The 22834-nt window shown below is 39.1% G+C and overlaps 1 protein-coding gene across 1 annotated transcript in view; it reads left to right on the top strand.

The window, feature by feature from the left end:
- The window catches only part of MCF2L2 (MCF.2 cell line derived transforming sequence-like 2), a 190589-nt gene that overhangs the window by 134214 nt on the left and 33541 nt on the right, over window positions 1–22834 (top strand). The window contains exons 16-22 of the mRNA XM_039850564.1: window positions 5575–5641; window positions 6674–6789; window positions 7926–7995; window positions 12120–12212; window positions 12843–12935; window positions 15064–15135; window positions 17157–17282. Coding sequence (XP_039706498.1) covers window positions 5575–5641; window positions 6674–6789; window positions 7926–7995; window positions 12120–12212; window positions 12843–12935; window positions 15064–15135; window positions 17157–17282 — 637 coding nt within the window. The remainder of the gene's footprint in view (window positions 1–5574; window positions 5642–6673; window positions 6790–7925; window positions 7996–12119; window positions 12213–12842; window positions 12936–15063; window positions 15136–17156; window positions 17283–22834) is intronic.

Raw genomic sequence — 22834 nt, 5'->3', positions numbered from 1 at the left:
GCACCCCAAAGATAGGCCAAGAGAGACAATGTAATGTAAACAATGTAAGAACAGTGGTTTAGCCAAAGCCATGGACCTCGGGAAAGTCACTTCATGGTTCAGGTCCTCTGTTTTTTCATCTGTAAAATAAGGATGAACCAGATAGATTAATGTTCTAACATCGTATGAACCTACTAGACTGTTGGCTCAGCCCTACCAAAGAATTTATAAGTACCAATAGAGCATACATCTCTTGCTTCTGCTCCCTCCTCCACATTGTTCCTCTAGGTCTTGGAACACACTCCCCTCTCCCTTTCCCCCTGGCTTCCTTTCTTTTTTAAATTCAACTTAAACCTCACTCCACTCAACTCAAAATTGATAATGTCTTCTGTCACCCTCGGCCTAATGATGGCCCCTTCTCTGCACCTGGCTCCTCTCACTACCTTATCACACTACACTGGAGTTACTGTTTTTCTTGTCTGTGTCATTAGACTATGCACTGACTAGGGCCTGAGATTAGTCAGGCTTTAGTGCACAATCTGATGGCACAGACAAGAAAATCTGGTACATTCCTATGGTACATTTCTCTAGCCCAAGTGCCTGTAATGGTGCCTGGTTCATAAGGAGCCAATAGGTACTTGGATCTAATTATTTTTGCCTGGGAAGCAAAAAGGATAAGACTGTGGTACAAATTTCATCTGAAGCTGTTAGAAAGAATTTTCTGGAAAAGGGAGGATTGGAACTGAGTGTTTAAGAATGATTAGAATTTGAAAGGAAGTGTAACGTGAGAACATTGGAATAACTACAGGAAGGAAGGTGGCTAAAAGGAGTGGGTCAGATCAGTATTACTTAGTTGAATAGTGGAATATCTATATTAGAATCATCGGGGTGCTTATGACAATTATAAATTCTACCTGTACCTCTCACCCACCACTCTTCATTCTGAATCCGTAGGTCTGGATTTACCTTTAAAGCAAGCTCCCTAAGTAGATTCTTATCACATGAATGGAGAATTTTGAAACCCTGGTAGGAACATGGGCAGTTGTGTGCAATTGAAAAAGCTATTTTAAGTTTTTGAAGAGGGAGAATGATGGCCTGATAGAAATGGAGTTTTAGGAAGGGCGTAGACTGGTGGTCTGCAATATAGATTGATGGGAGCGAGTATCCAGAAGCAAGGGTGAGTTGCTAAGAGTGCGCCAAAGTACTTAAGATGAGAGGAATGGAGAGTTTGCTCTATATTGGTAGCACCGGAAAAGAAGAATGAGCAGTGGCTCCAAGAGGCATGTTGAGAGATGAAATGACAAGGCTTGGTGACAGATTGAATATAAGCATAATGGCAGGAAGGAGTTTGAAATAACTGTGTTTTAGAGACCCTAGGAAAATGGCAGTTCCACTGATGTTCATGCTATTTCTAATTTCAACCTGAGGTGACTGAAGTGTCAGAGAGGCATCCAGGTGAAGATGTGGACCGGCAGCTTGCACTTGAGCATGACTAAAGGTCTAGAAGAATCAAGAGCATGCGGGAAGAGGAGGGGAGGAAGCCTGGAAACCTGAGTTTAGACTTTTGGAGACCAAGTAACATTAGACAGGAGGAGGAAGATGAAGCAAGGAGAAATAAACAGAGAGATGAACAAAGATTGAATAATAAAGAGAAACCGAAGGAAGAAAAAGGTCTAAGGAGGTTAATTTTCATTATGTCAGATGCTCTAGAATTTGAGAAGGATGAGAACTGACCGTTCAATTTGGCAAAAAGGATATCAGATGATAACTAATTTTTAAAAAGCGAAAGTCTATAATACTTTCTGATGTGTGTGAAGAGATCTGTCATACCGGGAGTAAATGAAAACTCTTGATGACAAACTGTGTTGACAATTAATAAGCAAAACTATACTTGTGACAGATTGGGTCCCAAAAGGATAGTCTTCTATTGGAGAGCTGGGAAATTGGAGGTGGGTAGAGGGCAGTGGGGACAAGGGGCTGGGGTTAAAAGGGAGAAATTTAGAAAACGTTTCTAACTTAGAAAAAGAAGAAACTTACCAAGAAATCCTAACCTGTACATACTTTAATGATCTTGCTTACCAAATAAGGTTGCATTCATTATTTTAAAAGGTCCCATTCTTGCCCCTTGGTTATGGTGTCATCTGAGACAAACATGAGGTGTCATACAGAATAGAACCAGATATCAAAAGTGCTGTTTGTGTGCTACCTTAAAATACGGCGTCAGAGAAAAAACAGTCCCTTAAAACGCAGTATTCTTCCATTTCTTCCTTAATGACCTGGGGCGGGGGTGGGAAGAGATCCCCTTTTAAATGTAAAACGAAGTGCTAGAATGTACACTAGTGCACGGAACGTTAGTGCAGGCTGATCTGGCTTGTCAGCTCCATTTGGTATTCTAATTACAGTGCTCCGTATCTGGGTAGAGATATCCATCAGGACATAAATTGTACTAGATGTTTAAGGGTTTTTAAATTACTTGAGAACTCCCAGTGTTTTCTGTTCTTCATCTACATTATATATTTGTGACTTTAGATGTCATATTCTTGAGAGTCTTTTGTATGAACAAAGATGTGCGCTTTGGAATAATAAAGCAGGCAATCATCAGATAGAATCATAAGATTTCTCTCATTTTATAGTTATTCAAAAGGAAAACAAAGGAAAAAAAGATTGGCTTAACAGTGATACGAGTGCTATTTTTTTAAAAAATCCGAACTGAAATATCAGCGATCTATGTTCAGGGAACTTCCTATCATGGGAGTTTTTTATCTGTTGTAGTCGTTGCAGTTGAACAAGTAAAATGAAATAGTTGGATGGCTCTGTAGACTGTTTTCCAAACTATAAACAGAAGCGTGACTTGTCAAGGGATATTTTTCCTACTGAGTTGTGAATATTTTCTTGTATCAGATTCTTTAAAACTTCCAAGAGTCTCTAAGTTCTCACATAACTGTTGGGTAATAACTGCTCATCATCCAGTTATTTCTGCCTTCAGACTTCACTTAATCATCAATTCATCCTTAAACACACTTGTCAAGTTGCTGAAGCCCAGTGCTTCAAGAGGTTGTAAGAAATTGGCCGTACTCGGTTTTCTATGAAGGTTTAGCTGTCGCTGTAGTCCTACTTGATGTCATGATTCATAGAAATAGATTGGTATCAAGGCCTATATTTCCTTCTGACATAGCAACTGTCACCATTTCAAAATGATTTATAAAAAGCAAAGGAACCTCTTACTCAGTGACTCTGTTAGCTAAGTATGATCTCAAAGTAACTTTTCGTATCCTCTGTCAGCGGCTATTTTTTATCAGTCTTACCTTGTAACAAGCTTTTATAAATAGGTACAAAACCTGTCATTTTAAGAAAGAATAATCGTTGGGCCATAAAATATTTAATTTTAGGATTTATTTACATCTCTCAAATGAGACTTACATATCATTATCTCTACTAACATTCATTTTAAAACGTCATGTAAACCATTTTTTAAATTATAAAAGTAATTATTTAAAGTATTTTTAATCAAAGAGTGTAGAGTAAAATGTAGATATTCTTCCCTATTTTCTAGCTTTCAGTGCCACTCTCCAAAAGCTATTACTGTTAACATCTTCTTTCTTTGCATAAATTGTCTAAGCATATGCAGTGTTACATATATGTATGCATACACACTCCTTTTTACACAAATTGTCACATAATGTATACTTTTCTGCACTCGTTTTTTTTTTAATTCGCTTAAAATGTCTGGTCTATGTCATATCGTGATTCAGTTGGCTTTATTCTTTTTAAAAACTGTATGGCATTTCATCATATTTACATACCATAATTTATTAATGAGCAGCATTTACATAACTTTCAGTTTATATCTGGTTGTTGTTGAAGTGCTAGTGTTCTAACAACAAACAATGAATGTTCTTAGAAGAGAAATTGCCAAGTCAAGTAGCATGCGTTTTAAATTTTGATGAGGTATTTCCAAGTTATCTTGCAAGAAATTGCCTATATTGTTGGAGAGTCTTCCCACATCCTCACCTATCAGTCTTCCTTTGAGATTTGGAATTTCTGCCATTTTAGTAGTTGAAAATTGTGTTTTTTTGTTTTTATTTTTATTTGTTTGTTTGTTTGTTTTACTATGTCTCTGTTGGATTAGTGTGTTTTGAGCATTTTTTTCATAAGACTAATAACTATTTGTATATTTGTATGAATTTCTTATATAGTGTTCTTTGATTATCTGTCCCTTGCCATGTCCATTTTATGAAAGAAAAAGAAAGTATTACTAGGATAGGCTACCATTTAATAGATAATCCACCAACAGTTCACAGAAAACCGTAAGTGTATATGTTCTACACATGAACACGTGTACAAACACTAACTCATTTGGAGCCTTAAAAGAAAGCCTGAAAAAGAAAGTGTGGCCACATAGCCTAAGAAGAGAAACAAGAGTCTGTCTGAAGATAGATATGAGGACTAGCCTGTCTTTCTATCAATTTTCTATTGCTACATAAAAAATGGCCAGAAACTTAGCAGCTCAGCTCACAATTTCCTTGGGACAGGAGTCTGGGCAAGATATGACTGTTTTTGTTTGTTTGTTTGTTTTGCTTATGTCCCACAGAGGTAAAATCAAGGTATTGGCTAGCTGTGCTTGATACCCTCTTCTAAGTTCATGAGGCTGTAGCGGAATTCAGTTTCTTAAAACTGTAGGACCAAAATCGTTGCTGGCTATCAGCTCGGGGCCACTCAGATCCTAGAGGTTACCTGTGCTCCTTGCTAAATGTCCCCCTCCAAAGCCAGCAAAGGAGAAGCTCCCTCATGTTAAGTCCTTCCTGTGTTTCTAATCTCCCTGACTGCTAGACCCAGATCTAAAGAGTTCATGCGATTCGGACAGGCCCAACCAGGTCATCTTTCTATCTCAAGGTCACCTGATTTGGAACAAATCAGAATGGCAAAATCCCTTCACAGCAGCATTAGTGTTTGATTAGTGTTTGATTGACTAACCAGGAAGAGGTGTGTGTATACCAGGGACCAGGAATCTTGGGGGCCATCTTAGAATTCTACCCACCACATCCTGCACCTGCCTTCCTCAAGGGAAGCAGACAGAGCTCATGTCTTTTGGCTGAGGAATGCAATCACACTGAAACATCAAATGCCAGAAGAAGGGGGCATGACTGGCATCTGTTTAACCCTGAGCACAACAAAATACATCTGTGTGGGTCAAAGAGCCATGTGAACAGAAAGTTGGAGAGAATATTCACACATATAATATAGGGGTCAGGCAGACTTTCCTGACCAAGGATCCAAACCAGGCATTTCTGACTCCAACATCTTCCCTCCTGACCCTCACACTGTGGCCCACCAGAAGTAAGTCACTCACTAGCTGCACAAACAAATTTTGAGTCCTCTAACCTTACTGTCTCTTCTTATGCCAATGTGATCACACTGTAGTTTTGTGAGAGGTGGCCTTTGGTGTTCAATAGAACAGAATGAACAGACTGCAGCCTAAGTAGCTGAGCCACTGAAGGGAACTGTTGATGAACATTATGATAAAAGAATTCTAAAAAACCTCTCTCCCCCACTCTGTCTCTCTCTTTCATCTTCCCACCTGTTGCTGTGATTCAGGCATGTTATACGTGACTTGCTTGAGACCGAAGAGATTTATATAAAAGAAATTAAGAGCATAATTGATGTGAGTAAATTGGCGGGGGCGGGGGGCAGTGGGAGAGCGGCGTAAACATATTCGAACTGAAGTTTTGTTGCACAAAGAGACTCGAAATAGTTGCCATATGTCTCTAGAATTCCCCCCAAGATTCAGGTCTTATAATATCACAAATGTCTTTGCAGTAGGAATAAAAACATTCTTATGATTAGTGATCCATGTAACTAAATAACTTCCAAAGGACTGTGCCAATTTATACTAATTCTAGCAATGCCCAATTAGGTTCATCATATGCTTGCCAACGATGGATATAATAATTGAAATGTTTTTGATAATTTGATAAGAGAGAATTGTTTCTCATTATTTTAAGTAGCACTTTTTGCTTAAGAATGAAAATGTGTATTTGCCTTGTTTTCTTAAGGAAATAATCTTGAGGAATAAACTATATATACAAAATAATAATAGAAATTTTTTACCGAAAGAAAACCAAATATCCAATTGAAAAGGGAATGGTTAATAAAGTCTGATATACATGCTAAATGAAATATTCAATGATTACAAAGTAATTATTTTGAATAATATGTAGCAGCATTGAAAAATGCTTATAAGATTAAAAGCAATACATGTAATAATTGACAAGCAGATTCTAAAATGTATATGGCAAAATGCAATACATATACTGTGATTATAATCATTTAAAATGAGCTTTTAAAAAGTCATGAAGGAAAGATAATAAAACAATAGTAATTTTGTCAGGTCATAAGGTGATGGGTAAATTTTGTCCTTTCATATTAGACTTGTATAACACAAATATTTGAAAGATATATTTGTTCTTCCTATAAAAATGCCATTTTATTATCATTGCCAATAAACCATCTTCTTCTGAATATGACACGTGAGAAAAATAATATCAAAAGAAAATATTTGATGGAATGGCTTTCAGGAACTATGTGTGCCATATTCCCCTATTATTTAATGAAAGTTTTATTCCCTGGAGTACCTCTTCAGAGCATCTCTTATATGTTCCTATCCTAAAAACCGACCTTGTTTCCACCTCTGCAGGGATATATTACTCCAATGGATTTTATTTGGCTGAAGCACCTCATTCCAGATGTTCTTCAGAATAACAAGGACTTTCTCTTTGGGAATATTACAGAACTTTACGAATTTCACAACAGGTATATGATAATTCACATTATCAGGGAAAACGGAAAGTAAGAGAAGGATGGAAACAGGCTGATGGAATTTGGAGATGAAAGTGCTGGGACATTTTCACGTTTAAGCAAGTCATCCAGAGTCGCTGGATTGGATTGGGGCAGAATGAGATGAGGAGGGGAGAAGTGCCACAAGGTCCCTGAGAAAGCAGGGAAAAGACATTAATGGAGCATATACTAGGTGCCAGGCATCAATGTTGTATTTGTCTGTTCCTTTGCTTATTAACCTATTTATGCATCAGCATTTATTAAGCACCTGTTCTGTATCAGGCGCTGTGTTCAACAATGGGAATACCAAGTGACCAAGACACATGTTCGCATACCTGTTATCATAGAGTAGTTAGTGCCGGCAAAGAGGGTGTTAAAAAAATGCTAACTGGTCAAGCAAGTTGTCCTTTTAGCCCAGGGCTGCTTGGGTGTTGAGTTCTAGACAATTTGAGGAAGAAGGGACTTTGGAAATCATCTTCTAATCCTTTCATCTTACAGCTTCAGCTTGTTTGCTCACTTTACTCACTATGATGACCCCCAAAATCACAGAACTGATTGACGAAAGGGAAAAGAACCACAGCTGTTTCCTAACCACATCTCACCTCTATTGGTCTTGTCAAAACTGAAATGAAAATCTCATTTCTGCTACTTTCCCTGGAGAAGTTATGCAGCCTCTTTGAACCTCAGGTTTCACATTTATGAAACCCTATCTTGCAGGGTTTGGTGGAAGATTAAATGAGATATTGTTTGCAAAGCACTTAGCTTATGCCTGGCTTATAGTAAACTCTCGGTGATTATTAGTAGCAGCAGCAACAGCAGCAGTTCTTATTAACATTATTAGCATGTCGCAGAGAGCATCAGTGCATCCAGTCTGTCTATGCCTAGTGCTTAGAATCATCAGAACAGCTGCGAGTGGTTTGAGTGAATCCTAGTAACATCACAGAACACATTTTTCGCTTCTAAATCCGTGCGTTGAAGATGAGCCCAGAACAATAAAGCCTGGAAAACAACCTTTTTCTAGGCACCTCTTAAAACCTTTTTACTTTACTTTAAAAACCATTTAACCCCATGAGTGTAAAAATCAAAGCATTGTTGTACTTTTCTCTCCACAGGACTTTTCTAAAAGAATTGGAAAAGTGCACTGAAAACCCTGAGCTTTTGGCAAGTTGCTTTCTCAAGAGAGTAAGTCTGTGTTCCAAATAAACCAAAATAGCCATGCGATTAAAGTCAGCCCTTAATTTTCTGCGTAAGTGGCAAGGGCTAATGGAAACACAAGTGGTCTAAAAACTTATATCTGCCTTTTGAATGCAAAGCGAGAATCCTTCACTCAGTGACAGATGACCCCAGTTTGACTGAGCTCACACTGATCAGTGGAAGCCACTTACAAGCCTGGCCTCTTGCAAAGTCCAGTGAAATGAAAGACCGGCCCCCCAGGCAACCCAAAGTAGGTGATCCCGAAAGACTCTGAATGACTAAGCTCTTTTAGGACAAGATTCACACTTGTATTTCTCACTAGCTGTATTAACTCTCAAGAGAAGTGCTGATGTGAAACTAAAAATCCCCCCAAATGTATCTACTTCCATTTTATTTTTTACAGCCTAGAGTGTGGTTAGGAAATGTTATATATGCAGCCTCTCTGATATTTAGTACCCAATTTATGAATTTCCTGTCCTATAGCCACATACTCCTACCTCCCCTTCCAACCACACAGACTTCTTCCTTCTCACTGCTTCTCCAACTCCTGCTTTGGGCAATTAACAGGCTGTTTGGGCCAGTGGTGCTGCCTACAAGCTGGCACAGAAGTGTTTTTACCCGACACCATCCCCACCAAGTGCCCTCTTCCCCGTAGGAGGCCAGTGCAGGTGCCCCTGGTGCCCCCTACTTTCTATATCTTTCCTATTCTCTCTCTCAACTAGCCCTTCTTTTCAATCTCTTCCTAGTTTTTCTCTTTTTTGTGAGCTTGAGACAACAGATCAAATAACCTCAAATTTTTTAAACAATCCAAATTATGGCAGATAAAGTTTAAGAGCTGTACTTTTGGTAAACTGAAAGCAAGCGAGCAAAATTTACCAGGTTTCAAGGTATTTGACATAATGGAAAAACAGAGCCTTCAACACTCAGAGCTCCTCACCAGATTGAAAGGCCCTGCATGGGCTTTCCACCATGGCCCCCATGATAGGTTTTTCAAGTGCTGGTATTCTAGATAACACACTGAAAACTATTTTGTATTCAATGTGATTGATTTCCTTTTTGAATTACTTTTAGAGCATTATTAGTGTTTCATACTATTTCGCAGTTTTGCACTCATCAAACCACCAATGTGAAATCTACTTTCAGGGTTCAGAAATATTTTATAATTGTTTATGTTGTTGTTGCAAAGATTTATTTAAATTTTTGAATGAGAAAAAGACCAAATTCTGTGGGGAAAAATGGATCTTGTCAAATAAAAATTGTCCAAGTATGACAAAATGGTCAGGGAGTTGCTAATTAAATGTCTTTTCTTAGAAGAATTCCTCTCCTAAAGTTTTACAAAGCGTTTTACAGTCTCCCATGCTGGGAGACACCTTAGAAATCATTAATCCAGACCACAATCATAGTCCTATATGATTTATGATGTTGGAGAAAAAATACAGGTAATAAATTCTTATCAAGCACAAAGTTATTACTCTAGGACAAATGGAGTAACTAAAAGCCATAATTATCTAATCTTTGAGAATCCTTGAGAGAATTGGCTGCTTCTATACAAAGACTCGGATTTGTCAGCCAATAAAGCTGACCCACCATCCTTTACTTACTATAGAAGTTTACCTTTTGTCAGTAGGATTTGCAGAATTCCATTAATCATAAAAATGAATTTTGAAATATTGCTCTAGCCAAGTGTTTTATTCAGACTCTATAACCTACAGCATCCAGGGAGATTCCGCCCCGAAAACCAAGCTCTATGTATAATATTTGTCAGTGGTTTACTTTGTGCTCCATTTGCTCAATGAGAGGAGTACAGGGATGGGACTCGGGGAACACAACTTCATTTCTAAGTTGAGCCGCTTGCTATCTGCATGACCTCAAGTAAGTCACTTAAACCCTTGGAGTCTTACTTTTCTCCTCCATATAACAGACTTAACAATACCAACATGTAAAGTTATTGTGGAAATCAAGTGAAATAATGCATGCAGAAGGGTTCTACAATGTAAAAAGTGATTTGACAGTAGCTGCTATTCGTTGGGTACTCTGCATATCCGTTCATTTGTTGAGAGGTTTCTGTATACCATCTCGCTTCATCTAACAGTAATCACAGGAGTTGACTGCTGCTGTGAGCCCCCTTCACAAATGAAAAAACTGAAGTGTAGGAAGGTTAAATACCTGATCTCGGGCTATATAGTTCATAATTGACAAAGCCATCAAATGAACCTGGGCCATCTACCACCAGAGCCCACAGTTTTAATCCGTAAGCAATCATGTCTCCCTATGTGAATATGAGTTTCGGTAATAATTTTTTTAGCCTGCTGATCGATTCTATAAGGAGGTGAGGAGAATCAGGCACTTTCACATGCTGCTAGTTAGTGCACATCCTTTCTCTGAGGACCAAAGAACAAATTTAGGTCAAGAGTTATGTTTTGGTTTTTGAAGGCCTTTAATGTTCTGTTGCTCAAAGCGCAGACACATGACCAAGGGGCGAAGTTTTCATGAATGCAGATTTCAGCTCAGCATCTACCGAGAGAACCAGGTCCCTCTCTGTTACGGGGAGAGTCTGGAAACATGTGGCTGACTGCTGAGGGTGTTCCACTGGGTAGGAAGCTTGATCTTCCAAGTCTCTTCAATTTCTGAGAATCTTCTGCTGGGGAGTGTTGAAAGCAGTGAAACCTTGAATTATTTCAGGAACCAAAGGCTTTGAGCTCTGGGTGAGATGACGTCGTCAATTTTTAATGTTTTATAAGCCTGGCCTTCAGGACGGCAAAAATGTTCCCCATGTCTAGGTTGCTGTGCTCTGGGAGCCACTGAGTTTAGCAAATGTTCTGTGCATAGTGCCAGCACATCAGTGACACTCAGTAGGTAGTTCTTGAGTGAATGCATAGTGAATGTATTATTGTTAAGCTCTAAATTATTAACCAATCTGAACATTTCTCTTCCTAAACATGTGTGTGTGTGTGTGTGTGTGTGTCTGTGTGTCTGTGTGTCTGTGTGTGTTCATGTGATTTTTCCTGGAGAGAGTAGCAAATGCAGAGTTGCCATAGTTCTTGTAGTGAAATGACCACTTAAATCCATCAGGAGAGGAGAGGAGATATAGAAATGGAAATCATTCATTATAGCAGTGCGTTTAGAAGTAGAATAGACAGAGTTGAAGCCATGAAGGGAAATATAGCCCATGTCCACATGGAGGACATCGAAAGTTGGCCTTAGGAAGGTAGGGACACAAAAATCTAAAAGGAAGTAGCCACGTGGGCTTCTCTGCCACAGCAGCATGGGCTCTGTGGCAAGCACAGCTGCTGTGGAACAGGCTTTCCTGATGGAGCAGATGGGGCTGGCCAGCTGACTCTGTAGCTGAGGATATCCTTTCTACCTGGGATATTGGCAGATGTGTGCCCCAACTCATGGTCTTTGACATGAGGAGAATATAGGTCACACTTGAGAATCCCTGTCCATCTCTAGCTGAGATAGTCACGTAACTTTTCCTTTTGAGAGTCTTGTGTTGCAGGTTGAAGGTGATGTATGAGGCAGAGCTTGCAGCTTTGGGGCTTGCCCACAAAATTTAGATCTGTGGTGTTTTGTCCAAACTGCCACATTTTCCTTCTGAGGTGTTTCTATCTTTTGTTGTTTCTGAGGTTTTTTTCCTAGAGCTGGCATCATGATGATTTTAATAAGGAGAAAGTGGAGAGAGAGAATGGAGGGGCCATCAGTCACCAGCACTTTTCCTGTTAGTTTTATCATTCACTGAAGAACTATTTTAGAAAAAAAAAAAAAAAACCTATTTAGGGGAGACATCAGTGTCCTAAATAAAGAGCACAGGAGAAATGATAAAGATAAAAACCAACTCCTGTTCATGAATTTACTTATTAATTTACCAGAGTCCTGTAATTGCTTCCGCAGCACTTTGTTCATATCTGTGTTTAGTACTTACAGTTGTTTACAGCCCTCTTTTTGCCTCCCCATCATACACTTTCCCTACTTAAGGTTATTTATGGTGCGTCCCCAGTTCCTCACACATCGAAGAATCTCAGGCTTGCTGAATGAATGAATAAACTTGTATTATCCTGTCCACTTCCTGGAAAATGCTAACTAATTAATTTGTTCTAATTTTTCCCACTCAGAAAGAAGATCTTCAAATATATTTTAAATACCATAAGAATCTGCCCCGAGCTACAGCAATCTGGCAAGAATGTCAAGACTGTGCCTACTTTGGGGTAATGTTAAGATTACAAGGTCTCCCACAAATTGTTTTCCCTGGACAGTGTTTACGTGCATCAGATTTTTAAAGATATCAAAAGTATGAACTACGCAGAGGAGTTTGAGATTTATGTTTATTAAAAGTGTCTCTTATTTTGAAATTACACATTGGACGTTTTGATGCCCTGGGTCTCTGTGGGACAAGCCTGTGAGGAGCAGCTGTAGCCCAAGGAGAAAACCGGAGTCTTCCTCTAGGATAGGTTTTAAAAATGACATCAATAAGTTATCAGGTACCTTCCAGACTCAAAATGACCTGAACATATCCCACCATACCCCAACTTGAAGACAGTCTGCCTCTTTTTCAGGAAGATTTGAAATGCCCCACTGTCTTCTAGCGGACTTGCTTTGTAAAAGAAATACATGGTCCTGCTTCCCTAGTTGCCTGTAAAACTACTAGCCAAGCTGTTGCCTTTCACTTTCTTTCATTCCCAAAGGACTGGACAGCTCAGTAACATTACGAAACTGGTCAACACAGATGTCCCTCTTGTCCATGAAGAGCTTGTTTCATTTCTTGTATTTAATTGCTGCCACTTTCATTCTGAGTGTTGTTTGTTTTGTTTTATGTTGTTTCTGTTTGGTTTTTAAAGGTATGCCAGCGCCAATTGGATCACAATCTCCCTCTTTTTAAATATCTTAGAGGACCGAGCCAGAGACTTATAAAATACCAGACGCTGTTGAAGGTAAAATCAATAAGACAGTGCTTTTCTTTGTTGGGAAAACAGATGCCTGTGCTATGCTGCTCTTTTCTTTAGACATGTGGAGTTGTGACTTCCTTTTCCAAAGGTGAAGATGTCTATCCTTTGAGCTTTTTCTGTCCTCCAAGTCTACAGCAGCCCTCCTCAATGAGTAGTAAGACCAAAAAATCGTAGAGTTGAAAGGGACCTGGGTGCCTGGCTAGTCCAACCTGCAGCCAGAGCATGAATCTCCAAGGAGCCTGGCTGAGGAGAGGAGAGGTCCTTGGGAGCAAAGTGAGGAGGGGGATACGGCCACACTGCTGGCAACTGAGAGTGTGGGGAGACCTGTAGTCATTGTTTTATAGATGGAGATGTCATACAAGTGTTGTAATAAGGATGCTGACTCAATGCTTCTCACCATGAGTGATATCTGTGAGCATGTTTTGATACAGCATTCACTTAGGACCTCATATTCCTCTGACTGTCCCATCCTTACTGTCATGAAGTCTTATCGCTGGGCCCAGTGAGGAGAGGGCAGGGTTTGGTGGGGGTCTTCACTCACTGGGTCTGGCTTCATCGGGAACTGAAGGGCTCAGGTGTTCCCATTGAAGTGATGTTGACACAATATCTAGGTTCTGTACCATATGCGGAGGGCTGTAGGGCATAATGATTAGAAATGCAAAGTCGGAAATTACTCAGCCTAGGTGTGGATCCCAGCTCTGACAGCTGTATGAACTCAGACAAGTTACGTAACCTCTCTCTGCCTCACCTGTAAAATAATACTTTTATAATATGCTTTTGAGGAACATTAAATTAAGTAATACATGTTAGAAAATACTTAGAAGATTTCATTAGCTTTATTTCACTGAGGAAACACGAGACAGAATCACTATAAAATATTCTTTGGGGGTCTGTTGGAAACCATACCTTGGAGGCTACTCAGAGCAGACCAGTTTTTCCCTTAGTGAAGCTTTTTGGGTGCCCAGAAAAACAAGTCCAAACCACTAGCATGCCTGTGAAGAGAGGAAGAACTTTGTGGTGTTCTCCACCCTGAGGAATGCAGCTCGTTCTGCAGTGCCTACCATGAGCTTCTTTGAGAGAGCATGGATGTTAGAATGCCTCATGGCTTAGGAAGGATCATGGGATCCTAGAGCGAGAGAGCTTTTCTATGTATAAAAGAGAGGGAAAGGAATGATAGATTATACCATTAAAAACTCACACGTGAAAAATTGAGGAAAATATTATATTAGCAAGACGTATGATAAATATTCAGCACACTTAATAATCAGCTCATAGAAATTAATAAGAAACACAAAAAAGAAATATCTATAAAATGATTAATATCTGAGATACTGTAAAAACTGATAGTCATGATCGAGAGTTTTTTTGAGTACATAATGTCTAATGACTCACTTGGCAAGTTAATTAGACATTTAAATACATGTATTTAAATACACATTTTAAATACATGCATAGGGATGATAGGAATCTGCTTTCATCAAGCTCATGATTTCTATCGAACAAGCTAAGTGATGGGTAGAAACTATCAGATTTAATGTAGAGAATTTTTCTTGCCTGGATTTGTTACTTATGACGTGGTTTGTAAAACGGTCCATTACTTGTTTACTGTAAGCTTTGCTTATTGCAAGAAGGGTATTTTAGAATAGATGGTCATGCTGATTTCCTGTGTAATCCAACTCATGTCATAAGAGCAACATTCATTTTTCTTCTTTTAAAAATTAAATAGGCTAATATTTAAAACATAATTAATAGGGAGAGGTTGGTAAATGGTACAAACTTTCAACTGTAGGATGAATAAGTTCTGAGGATCCAATGTAAAACATGGTGACTACAGTAGATAACACTGTATTATATAACTGAAGTTCGCTCAGTTAGTTTAGCATTTGGAGATTATTTGCACAGTAGATTTAGTCAGCATTCTACTTTTTGATTTTCTTTTTTTTTATTAAAAATTATTGGGGTGACATGGATCAACAAAATCCAGTAAGTTTCAAGTGTAGAATTCAACAGTATATCGTACATATGTTACATTGTGTGTTCAGCACCCATAGTTAGATTTCCTTCCATCACCAAATACTTTTTGATTTTCATTAAAGCTTTTGGGTTAATGCAGGGTCTGCTGGATTTTGAATCTCCTGAGGATTTGGAGATAGACCCAGGAGACTTAGAGGGAGGTTCGGCCAAGGTACTGGATTTTAAATATTGTTTTATGTAACAAACTGTTAAAGGTGTTCGTCCATGGGTGGGGGCATTTTGTTTTCCTTGCTTCACTGTCTAAATTTTCTAAAATTGTATGTATCCTATAATTCACAGTCAGGGGAAAAAAACAAAACTAAAAAAAATGAAAGGTAATTTCGAAGTGGGGATTTATAGCAGGGTAAGTGGTAATATAGTTTTTCCTTTCACATAAAAATGTTTTAACAGGAATACAAACAGGAATGTGTAAAATGCATATATAAAAGACTGGAAGTAAATATGATAACATCTCTATTGTGGTTTTCTGTATGGTAGGATTATGAATGATTTATATTTATTTCTTTGTATATCTAATTTGTTTACATTATGCCCTGTTCTCCTTCATGTGTGTATGTGTGTGTGTGTGTGTGTGTGTGAATTCTAAGAAAGACAGCCAAGGTTCTCTTAGAGAAATTGGTGGCCAACAAGATTATGAAGAAATTTGTGGCCTAGCAGTGAGGTTTCCTTTAAATTTCCTGTTGAATATTCTGGTTTTAACAAGAAAAACCTGAGGCATGTATTTCAAGGTGAGCAGCCATATGCATGCCCTCTCTGCTTCGAATGTGTGGTGGGGATCCCTTGAAATTGGAAGAAGCTCCAGACACAGGTAATAATTTTGTAGCCTGGAACAAAGGAAGCTAGCCTGAGTTAGAGAATTTAACAATGTTCATAAGCATTTTTATGAGTCCTACATTACCAATGCAAAACTAGGAAGGCAAAAGAATAGGAGCAGGTGAGTCTCTAAAAGGAATTTGAGTTTTAAGCATTTGGAAAAGAGATACCTGGTGTAAGAACTTTTAATCCTTTACTGATGACGCCACTATAAAGTCGGGTGAGACTCTGTTGTCTTTCACCGGGACCTGGAGCACATTTATTATGAGTGAGAACGTAAGAATCCATGGTGAATTGTTCAGTGGCGCCAGCATGCTCAGCTCCATTCATTAGTCCTGTCACTCATATCTCTGATCCAAAAATGCTTTGGCAGAGATTAAGAAAATACATCACGCAGCAGAAGGCAAAAGAGGTGGGGCTATATGGGGAGCAGCAAAGAGTTATCTGTTCTTTGTTGTAGAAATTGATGGGTTGTTGTTGTTGTTTTCAAATAGAAGAAACCAACTCTTTTTGTTTGCGTTTACTAGATAACAGATAAATATGTTATGTAGGTAGCAGGGGCATAAAGTACTGAAAACCTAAGCAAAAGCCTTTCAAGCTGAAATAATCCTCCCTATCCTGTCCTGAGTATCACAGTGGTAACAGTTGGAACGTTAGTCTCTTGAATGAGCAGTTCCGGCTTTTCCTCTTAATGCTGTTTATTTGGGGGAGGCGGTGTCAGAACCTCATTGGCTTACCTCTTTGGCATCTTTAAAGGTGGTAGCATGTGGGGAGGGCTGGGGGAGGAGAGGAGAGAGAAAGGGCAGAGCTGTTGGAGATCAATGCGGCAAATGCAATCCTCACAGCCTTTACATGTGAGTCATTAGAAAACCTCCACGTGACAGCCCATTCTTTGCCTCTATAGGAGTTTAAAATATCCTCTTCTGGGATGGTTTTAAGTATGATTTTACCCATAGGAATAAGACTTTCACATTAAACATAGAAATGTGATACTCAGATTGTACTTTTCCATAGGTCCCAGGGGTATGGGATATAAAAGAGAGAGCAGCCAATTTAAAGGGGCTGATTTCTTTCATGCTTTATAATGCTCAGATTGTTTCTTAACATAGCAGGAATATAATACCCGTGATTTAATGAAATTTATTCTTCATTAGAATAATGTACAGAGGCGTGGTTGATGATAAACCAGCAATTATCTTTAGCCATCTTTCTTTGGGAGCAGGGAAACATATCAACGTCCCCACCACCTCAGACACTTCATGCTGGCTGGATCCGTGGCTCCTTATCTGTCCTGTTTTCCTTCTTCACTTAGTAAATGGTTTACCTTTTGATTTCCAACAAGGCATTTGGTTTCCACAGAATGGGCCAAAGATGACGAAAGATTCAGCATTCTTAGCTGAACTACACCAAGCTTTAGCTGTGATGGAGGATTTGATCAAGTCATGTGAGTTGGCCATGGACCTGGCAGCAGTCACTGGATGTCCGGTATGTTATTTTCCATAACATGTGTTGGCACGTTTCACATGAAAGGCAGACACGATATTACAAAGGTAGGAGATGCTGTGGCAAAGTCAGAGAAATGATTTATGGTACAGGAATTTGACTTGGAGAAGGTAGCCTAAATTGGTTCAACAAACCTGTGCTACAAGATTCCAAGCAGCCCCTCAGCATTTTCAGGAATCTCAAGTTGTTCTCTTTTCGGTCTTGAATGCTGAGACTGACCCAGACTCAGGAACTCAGGGACCAGAATATACATGGGCTGGGGAAACTGCTAAAAGAATAATTTATTTTTTGACTCGTGGCACTATTAAAATATTAAGATTTTCCTTCTTGACGCAGATTTTCTCCGTGAAAATTACTTTGAAAATGGGTCCTAAGTGAAAGTCGAACCCCATTTTATATCGCAGATCCCAGAAGAGGCCCAACGAGCACATGTTGCACATCCCTTAATTCAAATAGTTAAAAGAAAATACCAAGAGAGGCAGTGCTGGAGAGTCGCGCCATCTCTACCCTAGCACTGGGGTTAATCCTGAGCAGATCAGCCCCGGGCACACCGTCCTCTATAACGGTGTGATTGCCTTGGGACTGGAACATAAGTAATATTCAACTGGTTTTCACTGTGAAGTACTCTGGATTTTGACTCGGGTGTATTTATTGTGTTAACAAATCACCACAAGCTTGATGGTCTAGAAGAGCATAAATTTATTATCTTACAGTTCCATGGGGCAGAAATACAACACATTCTCACTGGGCTAAAATCAAGGTGTCTGCCTTCCCTTCAGGAGGCTGTTCCTTGCCTTTTCCATCTTAGGAAAACCACCCACATTTCTTGACTCATGGCTACTGCCTGCCCTTCAAAGCCAGCAACAGTGGGTTGAGTTCTCACTCTGATAGCATCACTTTGACCTTTCCTTCTGCTTCTCTTCCACTTTTAAGGACTCTTTATTTTCTCAATTACAGTTGACATTCAATATTTTACATTAGTTTCAGGTGTATCGCGTAGTGGTTAGGCATTTAGAAAATTTATGAATTGATTCCCCAGAATTAATCTAGTACCCACCTGGCACTATACATAGTTATTAAAATATTATTGACTATATTCCCTATGCTGTACTTTACATCCCCATGACTATTTGGTAACTATCAATTTGTACTTCTTAATCCCTTCACCTTTTATAACTATTCCCAACCCCTTTCCCATCTGTCAATCATCAGTTTGTCCTCTGGATCTATGAGTCTGTTTCCGTTTTGTTTATTTTCTTCTTTAGAGTCTACATATAAGTGAGATCGTATGTTATTTGTCTTTCTCTGTTTGACTTATTTCACTTAGCATAATACTTTCTAGGTTCATTCATGTTGTCGCAAATGGTAAGATTTCATTTTTTTATGGCCGAGTAATACTCCATTGTATTGTATACATTGTATGTATATGTGCCACAACTTTATCCAATCATCTGTTCATAGGCACTTAGGCTGCTTCCATATCTTGGCTATAGTAAATAATGCTGCAATGAACATAGGGGTGCATATATATTTTCAAATTAGTATTTTGGATTTCTTCGGATGAATAACCAGAAGCGAAATTGCTAGGCCATAAGGTAGTTCTATTTTTAATTTTTTGAGGAACCTCCATATAATTTTCCATCGTGGCTGCACCAATTTGTAATCCCACCAACAGTGCACTATATCAAACTAAAAAGTTTTTTCACAACGAAGGAAACCATCAAAGGAATGAAAAAATAACTTACTGAAAGGGAGAAGATATTAGCCAATGATACGTTCAATAAGGGATTAATATTCAAAATTTATAAAGAACTCATGCAACTCAACACCAAGAAAAAAACCTAACAATCCAATTAGGACTCTTGTGATTGTATTGGACACACCCAGATAATCCATGATAATCTGCCCATCTCAAAGTGAGCGGCTTAACAGCCTTAATTCTATCTGCAACCATTCAGCATGTAACCTGACATATTCTCAGATCCAGGGATTAGGGTGTGGACCTCTGTGGGAGGCTATTATTCTGCCTACCAGATAGGGATCAAGCATTCTGAAAATTACATTTTAGATGGATACTTTCATTCACTTTTTTCTCCTTTTCCTTTTTACCTGGTTTTAAAAAATTCTGTTTATTGAGTTATGGATGAAATGACCTTTCTTTTTTTTCCTTATCACAAATAAAACCATGCAAATTAATTAGGGGCAAAAAAACTGTGATCTTATTTCCCTCCCTCCTGGTGTTTCTCTGGCCAGCATCTCAGAAATAGCTCCACTGGGTTTGCCATGATCTGGGCCGTGATGCTGTTACTGTCCCCTGGGACTCCAGAGTGCTCTTTGCTTACTACTGATGCATGATTCAAGAGGGTATTCATGAACCACAGGGTGTGTGTGAGAGATCGTTTTCTTGGTATTAACTTTTTCCTCCTGCAGCTAAGGAAAGTCAAGGGAGCAATTTGTTTAATCATTTTGGGACATCTTTCCATTCTTTTTATCTTTGAACGTGTGTCAGCTATCCCTATTAGATATTCATTTGCCTGAGTCAAATGAATGTTCTAGAAACTGTACACAAGGTAGGAAATACCAGGTTATTTTTCTGAGTATAAATAACATATGAGGAGGAAGTTATGAGAATAGAATGATTAAAATGTGAGTAAATAACAAGCTACCCTAATTTCATTCCGAGCCAGCTTGTGTGCAAATAATATGAACTAGTTTATAGAATTTTAGAGCTTTTACACCAAATGCAAAAAACTTTTTCCCCCATGTGTCCTCAGAATTGCACCTTTGACATACACTCTATGGTTTCTTTTTGTTTTTTGTTTTTTGGTTTTTTTTTTTGTTGTTGTTGTTGTTGTTTGCTAAAGCTTTAGCTTGCTTTATATCATGTGTATTGGCTAATTTATCCTGACAGTTTTGTATAATCCTATTGAATTATAGAGGAGCAGGCACTGGAATTTTCTGATTCAGCAACAGATCCATGGAAGGAAGAGTTAATTCATCTAAGATCACATGGGTATCAGCTTGGACTATTTCTTGGATCTCTTCACTCCCTGTCCAGGGTGCTGTCCTCTCAACACATTCTTCACCTGATGCTGTTTAGAGTTTACCAAGAACTCAACTACTAATAACTCAGATCTAATGATCCTGAAATTTTTTGCCTTATCTTTGTAGAACTTTGTCACAAGGTGTTTACAATCATATGCTGTATGTACTGATAAATTCAGCTTAACATCTTAGCTTCTCTACTTGACATCCAATATTAACCTGGTTTTGTAAAGAAAAGAAACTGAACTTAAGTGGATGAATTAATGATTAAAACAACTAAAAGAAAAATTTCCTTCTGATATTTACATGTTTCTCCTTGTGTATGTATACTCAGTTCTTGGTTTAATTTGATCACAAAAGCCTTAAACAATATTTTTAAAACAAAGGTTGTTTTGTGGAACACTGAGATGTAATTTACTTCCCTCCATTTACTAAAATAAAAAAATAAATAAGAAATTCCCCTCTCTTCAATCCAATGCATAAAATAAAGATACATTTAGAATCTTTTTAAATCCTGGCTTGCCAGGAAGTTTCCAAAGTTGAATAGTAAAGGTTGAATGAAACATTTTTGTTTCCTGGAACAAATTTATACAATTCATTAAAGGAAGTATTTTTATTGCAAGTTTATTGTGGCCTAGGGCCAGGTATTTTATTTCTATTTTATATCTTATACCATTGGCTGCAAAAGTAAGGCTGAGTAAATCATCTTAAATGACTCAATGGAGTTGCCTCGTGGATCTTCCTGCCCTCATGACACCTGTGTCTAAGAATGGTTGTAAGGAGTAAGTGAGAATAAATCTTAATTAAGGCACCTAGCACTGTGCCTGGTACCTCACAGGTTATGAATACAGGGGCTCAGGGACAGACTTATTTGGGTACTTGATCAGGCTGGAAGGAAAGGAACCTGTTCGCTTCTGGCAATTGTAGTAATGGGCTCCTCTGTTCCACAGCTTCTGCTTTGCATTTCTGTATCAGGTTGATACAGATGTTTCCTGCTTCTTTGTGCAAGAAGTATATAGCTCTGTCACAGTAGCTGTCACTTTCAGGAATGAAACCCTGAGCACCCAAAAGAGGTCTCGTTCTGGAGATTAGCTTCCTTAAAATCACCCTCTCAGCCAGCTTCTTCATTTGGCCTGTGCAGTCACATTTGAAATTCTCATATCTGAGTGCTTACCTACAAAATGTCCACACATGAAAGTGGTAGAATTTGCTTGCTTATTTTGCCATCATTTCCCATTCAGAGGAGGACTTTTCACTTGCTCGTTTGTTTGGGGGTAATCCTTGTTCCATCTCTGAGCTCACATGCATCAGATTCTTCAACACCCTGAAGTGAGAGCCATACCATTACGTCACTGGTAGACAAATTGGTTGGGGGTGTATTCATTTCCTGGAGCTGCCATAAGAATGCACCACAACCAAATTGAGGGGTTTAAAACCGCAGAAATTTGTTCTCTCACGGTTCTGGAGGCTAGAAGTCCAAAATCAAGGTGTTGGCAGGCCCATGCTCCTTCTGAGGGCTCTAGGAAAAAACCCTTCCTTGCTCCTCTCCTGGCTTCTAATAGTTTCTGGCAGCGCTTTGCATTCCTTGGCTTATAGCTATATCACTCCGATTTCTGCTTCTGTCTTCTCTATGTGTATGTCTCTGTGTCTCTGTTTTTTCTTCTTATAGGGTCACCACCCTTTAGTTTTGTGACCACCCCAATCCAGTATGACCCTATTTTACCTAATGACATCTGAGACCCTGTTTCCAATAAGGTCACATTCTGAGGTCTCAGGTGGACATGAGTTTGGGGGGAGATGCTATTCACCCATTACAGGAACATCACTGCATTAGCTCCCTCATAGTGCTGAGCCTTTTGCTTCATATCCCCTCAGGCACTCACTAAATGCCAATAAATAAAGAAATACGTTCGAAGGGACAAATACCTGCAAGAGATTGTACGTGTGGTCTCCAGCTTTGGAACCAACTATAGTCTGAATGGAAAGAAAAGATACCCATGGTTGAAAAGATGACCACTGGTAATCCTTGGTCCTACTCTGAGGAATCCCTCCATCCACTTTCCTTTGGTGGTGGGCATCCTCCACACAGGCATGAATCCTGGCTCTTTAATCCCATCATGAGCATGGTCCTGAGAAAGTTTATGCAAGGCAACCTGGAGGATATGAAGCTCATCTTTTTCAGCTGGACTTAGATCCAGTGATTGCCTCCAGTGATCTCCTGTGATGACAGATGAAGAGCCAACCACAGAACCTCAAAAAGAGTCAGAACAATGGCAGAGCCCAGCTCACAGAGGTGGGAACTGGACAATTCTATGATTCCCAGTAGCTCTGGGGCCCTGGCCTGGGAGTTGGGGTTCTCATCTGTGTGCTCTGCCTATATGGGCAGGTATAACTAACTACATGCCTGTTGTCCTCTCCTCTCCCCACTTCCTGACTGGTTCTTTCTCTCCATCTACATCTTTTCCTCTTCTTCATAGTTTCTGGTGACT

The sequence above is a fragment of the Pteropus medius genome, unplaced genomic scaffold (genome assembly GCF_902729225.1).
Source record: "Pteropus medius unplaced genomic scaffold, Ma_sr-lr_union100, whole genome shotgun sequence".
Taxonomy (NCBI): domain Eukaryota; kingdom Metazoa; phylum Chordata; class Mammalia; order Chiroptera; family Pteropodidae; genus Pteropus; species Pteropus medius.
Note: the sequence above shows the minus strand (reverse complement) of the source record. Positions and strands in the feature narration are given on the sequence as shown.